The 7886-nt window shown below is 36.7% G+C and overlaps 1 protein-coding gene across 2 annotated transcripts in view; it reads right to left on the reverse strand.

The window, feature by feature from the left end:
- Nucleotides 1–7671, reverse strand: part of LOC141960316 (serine-rich coiled-coil domain-containing protein 1-like) — a 381350-nt gene extending 373679 nt beyond the window's left edge. For both annotated transcript variants that reach the window (XM_074905573.1, XM_074905574.1), the window contains exon 1: nt 7598–7671. In XM_074905573.1, the coding sequence (XP_074761674.1) occupies nt 7598–7666 (69 nt within the window). In that variant the 5' untranslated portion in view covers nt 7667–7671. The remainder of the gene's footprint in view (nt 1–7597) is intronic.
- Nucleotides 7672–7886: the final 215 nt, after the last annotated feature.

A 7886-nucleotide genomic window follows, 5' to 3' on the forward strand; every position in this document is an offset into this window, starting at 1 on the left:
CTATTGTTCTAAAACATACTGGAAACTGAATAGTTATTATTAAATAAATTCTTGCATTGCGAGCAGTTTTACATTTCAATTATAATGAATGAAATTTATGAAAACCCTCCAATTTTATCTCATTTACAACAGTACAACCACAAAAAATACTCTTGGTTGGAACAGTCAATATGGATTTACATTTTCACCTCTAAAATAACTGATAGGGTTAAAATGGTCAGTATAGATTTATATTTTCACTTATAAAGTAATCGATGCCTCTGACATAATCCATGCCATCCATGACCTGAAGGCACATGCCACTGTAGTCAATGGGCAGTGTGCCATTGATTTAAACAGAATTTTACTCCAAACCCCTCTGCTCACTAAAAGAATGCTCATCACATTTTCCAAATGCCAGTGTCCTCCCCCAGATTTACTTATGCTTATCGGTCCCTAGCCAAGGGAAATTAGGAAGATTTACTATCTGTATTGAGATGATTAGGACAAAGAACTTGCGAGTGCTCTTACTGTGGGTATCGGGAACCTCCCATGGAGATTCAAGAAAACCTTTTTCCTGATCTTAGTGATAACATGTTTTCAGCCACCTGTAATGGCACAAGTTTTATGACTTTTAGAGTACTGAGCAGGGAAAACTTACCCTGCAGGTATGTATCAGAATTCAATGTGTGATTGTCTGCCTGAGGGAAAAAACCTGAATGAACCTAATATTTACCCTTGTAGTATGGATTATATTAATTTTTAAGTTATGCTAGAAAACCCTGTTAACTGAAAAAGACTAATGATGATCCTTCTGCATGTCTTTGGCTGAAGCATCATCTGTGTTTCAAGTTGCTTCTGGAGATTTTAGTAAGATGGACATGAATCCTTTTTCTGTATGCCTCGCTGAGAAAATAATTGAATTTACAGCATTAAAAGCATCAATTTTGCCTAAGCCAATGGCTTGCAATTTTGAAACATTGAACTAACCTTTACCCTATGAAGAAAGCTTCAGTAAATTAAGGAAAATTTACTAAAAGAAAATAGAATGCGAGTTCACAAGATTTGGGAAAAGCAGACAGCTATGATCAAGAGGTAGAAAGAAATCAGGCAATACAGGTGTAATTCCCAGTCTCATTCCTGATTTTGTCAGTAATTACATCAGTGATACTGAGAAATTGTACCTATGCTCCCCACAATAAAAATTAAAACAAACAAAAGAGGCAGAGAAAAAAAGCCAAATCTTGCAAAATGTCCTTGTACCTGGACAACTGTATTTCCGAGCTTACACAAGTTTTCTTGAACGATCCTGAATTTTGGGTGTTAGGGCCTTCAGCTATTACCTCTCTTGAAGGATTTTCTTCAGACACCAAAATTTGAGCTGCAAGCCAAGGAAATGGTAATCTCAAGAAATAATATCTTGTGTTTGAAATGTGAAAATATTTGTCTGTCTTCTCCATACAAGAAGCCTGGCAGGTATGTTACCCACAGGCACTCCAAGACAGCTTTTGTCTGGGTGACAAATACTTCCTTAACTATAAATCAGGCATTCAAAAAAAAGAATATCCATTGAGAGGTTCTTGATGTTCACTCCCTTCTACAGTCTGGTTTTTAACACTTCACTACATTTAGCTTGGTTAATTAGTACTGCTAACTGAACGAGAATGGAGCCCCAGCCCTGTAAGTAGTCTTTTGTCCTGATCTTTACTCTGCCTTGGGAGATTGCTTATTTAGTCTATTTGTTTCTTCTTGCTCACCCAATTTCCCCTGAGAGAGCTAAATCAAATAATTTCATGTAAGGAAGTCTAATAGTACAAAGTAACTAAGCAGTAATATTACCTGAATGATTAACTCACAGTATTCCTAAAATTGTACAGCAGTATTGTTAGATTACATAGAAGCTCCATTGTCTTCTATATCTCCTCCTTTCAAAACCTGCAGGAACAGGTAGATATTTGATACATGACAGTTTTTTCAATGGACATACACAAGGTACATAAAGATGTGTTCCAATCTGGCCATAAACGTAGCATATTTTAAACAAAAACAAGAAGCCAGAATCAATGACAGACACAGAGAGCATGTTGGGAGAGACATAACTTGTTTCCCAGACTCAGTTTACAGGCCAGGGTAAACTAAGACCTGAAAGAAACTATTTAGGCTGGAGAAAACTGGGCAAGTGTGTGTGTGTGTATATATATATATATAAAATTCTTCCATTAAGTTCTATTTTGATGATGTCATTCTTTGTCACTCCATTTCATATCAAAGCTTAGGAAGAGAACTTCACAGCCACATTCACACCTGCTGGATGAGTCAATGCAAATATTACTCATAAAACAGGTGATGTGGTTCTCCTCAGACAGACTTGCTGGCAGAGCGGCATTCCTTAGGAAAAGTGTGCACAAAGACACTGAGCAAAAGGAAAAGAGAGTGAAGAGATGCACAGGCGCTTCTTGCAACAGGATCCATAATACCTACTTCTCACTCCTACCTTCAGAATTCAGTGCTTTTGCAGATCTCATACATTACGATGATAAAGACGGTAAAACAAATTAAATGTATAAGGCTTTTCTCAGAAATTACAAAATTTAAAGTTTTCATCAAGGGTTTTAGAAAGCCACTGTGATGACATGACTTTTTAAGGCCTGTGCTCCACCAGTAAGACGTAAGGAGTCATACAGAAAACAAATACTGAGACAGGAAATAAAAGTAAAGAGTAGTTGAAAATTAGCTGGGGATTGAGGCAGCAGATTAGGAGAAGTGGGGTTGAGTGAGCCATACTTCTATAACTCTATTCACTTTAGTAGAAATAACAAAAGTATTTCTGTAAAAAAAAATAATTAAAACCACAGAGGCTTCAGAGTTTACATTCTGTTCAGTGGAAGCAGAAATTCAGGTGGAGGGTAGAATGAGAGGGACAAGAGCTAATGAGGCCTTCTGCCCATGAAAGAGGAACACTGAACCCTGACCTGTATCTGCCCATGGGTCATAATGTCTATGTGATTATTCCAGAGTCTGTTTTCAAAACAAAAGGAAACAAAATATTAAAATGGTTTTATCCAAAGAAGTGCTAGAAAATACTTAAAATATAGGAAATAGTGCATTTGAGGAAGAGAGGGTAAATAGGCTGGCTGGCTGTCAACTAGCATAAGAAGCATAGGTCCAATTTGTTGTCATCATTGCTGACTTAGGACAGGACCTCATTCTTCAGCTGAGTAAATTTAGTCTCAAAGATAAGTCACCTTGGCTAACCAGAGAAAAAACTGTTGTGACTGTCATATTGATTATTCCAAACATCTGCAGTAAAAATATTTATCTGATTATTGACCAGATGGAAAACGTATCTCTTGCTGAAGCTGCATGCACAACATCATGAGCTGTCAGAGAGTCATCCCTATTAGTGACTGCAAAGATCTGCATTTGCAGAGCCTGTACAGCTGCAGAATGAATGGCAGAAATACTGGTACAGACCTAAGTTAGTATAGATCCATACATTATTAGACCTACAGCAGCGGTAACACTGCCAACACTAGCTTTTGCTACTTGTTCTGGCACTTTCATTTCTTCCTCAGGGAAAGAGCATCAAGAGTATTAATTACAGAAGTCAGAACACAGTAAGATAAAAAATGCCAAAGGAAATTCTCAGCTTCCTCAAAGCAGAGAGGAAAGAATGTAAGGATTTTTTTCTTATGTTTAATGGCAATTAGTAAAGCATGGTTGAGATTAATCATGGAATTGACATGAAATTAAACATTGCATTTATGTAATAAATTATTGTTATGGCTACTATTTATAACTTGGTTGTGGCTAATAACCAGTGAGACTGGTGCTCAGTATAACACATAATGTATATTTAGGTAATATTAGATATCTTATATACTAAATGGCTGTCATAGATCCCTTCTTAAAAGTGTCTGTCACTAATTTAAAGATTAATAAAATGCTATTAAAATAAAGCACAGTATAATGAGTAGGAGAAAAGAAGAGGTTTTAAAAAATGGATGAGACTTTGCTTGGTAAGTTGACCTTTCAGAAATACTCCCTTCTTCACTGATCATCTAAATGAAAGGCAAGATATAAGTAGTCACAATTAATTAAAAGTCACTCACATTTGAGCCAGCTACAGTTTTGCTATTATAACATAGAATAACACTTGAGTTAAGGTTGCATGACCGTTCTGCTCTGTTGTATTTCAGATTCTTAATTCTGAAATGTTTCAACAGCGACATAACTTTTTTCCTCAAGATAAGGCTCTTAATTCTTCAAGAAATATTACACAGGGACAGAAGGATAAACTTCTTTTCAAACAAAGATCCTCCCTACAGAAAAGTTTAAGTGCAAAACCACCAACAAAGATCTTCTTTTGTGAGAGAAGAAAGAAACTTTTCCCTAATATGGGAAAAGATCTTGCTTTTAAAAATAGCTTTAACCATGGAAAACAGCAGAGGATTGAAGGCTGGAATTTGACATAAAAATAACTCACTAAAAAGAAATGTCTAGAGTGTTTTATCAAAAACTGGTTTAGAAAAGCTTTTCAAAAGAGCACTGTCTGCATACATGTCTGAACAGAATTTTTCTTCTAAGTTTTTAGAGAACACAGCTAGGGAAGACTGCTCCAAACACGTGTCACTAACTCCACAGGGAGAAGGAAACCCAAAGCCACATGAGAAATTGGTTATAGTTCTGGCCACTGTGCAAAGTTGCTCCTTCGTCAAGCAAAACCATTGCTATCGCACTATTTACAAAAGGGATGGAGCAAAGGTTGCTGAATAGCATTAATTAAATGTTTATGGTTTCATTTTCTCAGGGTTGCTTTTAGGATTAAATAGCACTGAAGCTGACTACCCTTTTTTGTTACTCAAGTGTTTTCTATTCCTTTTGCTAGGTATCACCGACACTCCTTTAAAGGTACTGTCTTAATATAAATAAAACATAAAAATCCATTAAAATAATGGTTTACAATGGACCCAGGTGTAGTATCTCTTGCTGTACTGGAAAAGACTTTCTTTTAAATATTGCTGAGTATGGTCTCACATGATTTGGATCTTTCTGGCAGTGCTGAATGTCACAGTATGTGCAATATATTGTGAAAATGGTAGCTGAGTTCAGTGTCACCAGAGCTGAGATGCAACATGCAAGCACTCCCATGGGGATCTTGCTTCTGACTTTCCTTAGATTAAATTCAAAATCCTAAAATGGTTTTGAACAAGCTTAGGTTCTCCATATTTATAGAGCACATATCCTGTGGGATTAAAACTGACAGGCATCTGCTTCAGTGAAGTTGGAAGGAATAAGAGTATGATGGCAGGATTTGCATTCTTTCTTTCTGCAGAAATGCAGACTTTCTTCTGAAGATGAACTGATAAAAATCCAAGAAAGGACAGTTCTCTTTCTTGGTGTAAAACCAGGTACAATTGACAACAGCGGTTTGGTTTCATTTCACAGTCTAATATAAAACCTCATTAGCTCAGAGATCTTCAACTATCCCAGAGATGCAGTGTTTATACTGTCCTGCTTCATTACACTTGTGTTTTCAGCACCACAGAACGGAATTTCTTTTTCAATCTTCATTCCTACATCAAGGAGGTGGGAAAGGTTATTACCATGTTGCTAAGGGAAATGCATCATCCCACCATGAAAAGCCAATATTACAGACTGACAGCTTTTTGAGAGGGCTTTGGCTTGTAAAACCAGTCATTCACTACTGGAACAATATTGCACTCTCTTGGAGTGAGTCAGAGAGAAATAACAGAAACTGCTTCATTTTATACTACCTTTACTTCTACTTAGGGGTATTGGCTGAGAGATGTATTTGACTTTTTCCTGGTCTGGCCTCCACTTTACTTGAATTTCAAAGGAAAATTATCTCCGTTTTGAAAACTGACTGAAAATGAAAGATTAAATAATGCTTCCTGCCCTTTTTTTTCAGTTTCTTGTATCATTTTCTACTATAAAGTATAAAGGAAGTAGACTTCTATTATGAAGAAATACCTTCATTTTTTTTATTAGAGCAAAGTCATTTACAACCCATTTTGAGCTACACAAACACCATTTCCTTTAAAAATAAAAGCACTACAGTGTATTTGTCAGAGTGCTCCTGATGCAAACTGAGCAGTTTGCTTACCTCAGCTGAGAACTTAAGCACAAGAGTTTATTGTAACTACTACAAGTTAAATTTTCTTACATCTTACACCTTTATCTGAGCTGAGCAGCCCGTTTCTTTGTATGTGACATATCTTAGTGGTTTCCCAGTCACAGGGAGAAAAATTAACTACCAAGTCTACCTTATAATGTTGAATAGACTTCAATGCACATTTAAGTGGCTTCCCAAGAAAGACGACATGTGTGCTCTAGCATCATGGCACAACACTGCTCAATTTCAGGCAAATCTGACTAAGATCCAGGGAGTCTGAAAACATTAAACCCCAGAAAGGGAATGAGAATCAGTGAATAGCTGACCACAGATACATCTGTACCTCCAATGATGAAGCCACCAAGCAAGCACAGTCCTTAAACATTCTAGTAACAGGATCAGCTGACTAGCTAGCTGGTTTTGAGCTGTAGGGTAAAACTCTTGCACATACATACAAAATCTGGGAAAAAGAAAATTTTTAAAAAGCATTTTTTAATGGGGTTGACCAGGTCTGAAAGAAGCTGGTATTTCCTGCACTGGTCGCATGTGCAGGAGAGCTGCAAACTTTAAATCCTCAAACTTAATTAACTCTACTTCCTCAGCTTTAATTCAGCATCATCACAAAGCAACTGAAAACACAACCCAAGCTACTAACTGTTTTCATACAGTAGGTGGAAACTTACTGCGAAAAGGGAAAATTTAAAAAGAGATCTTCCTGTGAGTGTAACTTTGTCCATATTACAACACATGTCTGAGACAATGGTGCTGAAAACCCAAGTTCCCTCTTCCTTGTTTCAGCAAACAACTGGCAAGGTGAAGCTTTGCTTGCAGCTGCAGCACTGCTCTGAATGCCTGGGTGGCCTCAGGAGACCTCTTCCAAGAGCTGGGTTTTGCCTAAGGCCATCCTGTGTCCCAGGGCTGGATACCATGAAGCCAGGTGAAAAAGTGACATAGGGACACTTGTTCCTCACAGCTTAAACCTTACAAAGTTGCAGATATCATCCCATCATTTATTATTAAAATTAACTAAAATGACAGGCCTGTGGCTTATGCTGGTTTTACACCAAAACTGTTCACTGACACATCTTTAACATCTTCTGTATCTTTGCGGTAACTAATCATTGTTTCATTAAAACATGTACTTGAAATCCAGTACGAAGAGAAATCTGTTGATGACAAATGACATACACACATATACAGGAATGCACGTATCAAAATATATCACCAGCAGATGAGATGGATAACACATGGTCTTATAAATAATGGTTTATAGCTCTGGTCTGCTGGAAAAAATAATCCTCTGAAAACCAGTAATGCTTTATTCTAGGTATTTCTTGAAAACTGCATGATGTATACATAAAAACATCTGCTGGTATCATAGTAATCTAAAGAAAAGGAAGCAGTAATAGCACTTCGTAGTACACTAGATGACATAAGCCAAAAGTCATATACAATATTTATTATGAAAATAATTAACTGTACCTTGAAAAATAATGGCTCCTCAGGAAGAGGGCTAACAGGGAGTGATGTGGTGCTACTAGCTGGACTCATGTCTGTACTCTGAAAGAAAAGTACACAAAAGTTTGCATTTCCAAACAAGTTCTATGGACATCTTTTTACATTTTGGGGAAAAAACAAAGACTTCAAAAACAATACTGAAAATCTAACAGAATTAGGTTGACAAAGCAGCTGCAATCTGACTGTATCTACCTTTAATTTGTAAAAGTACTTCACTAATGGGCAAGTACGCATTAATTTCTTTATTTTAAAT

The sequence above is a fragment of the Athene noctua genome, chromosome 4 (assembly GCF_965140245.1).
Source record: "Athene noctua chromosome 4, bAthNoc1.hap1.1, whole genome shotgun sequence".
In the NCBI taxonomy this organism is placed as follows: domain Eukaryota; kingdom Metazoa; phylum Chordata; class Aves; order Strigiformes; family Strigidae; genus Athene; species Athene noctua.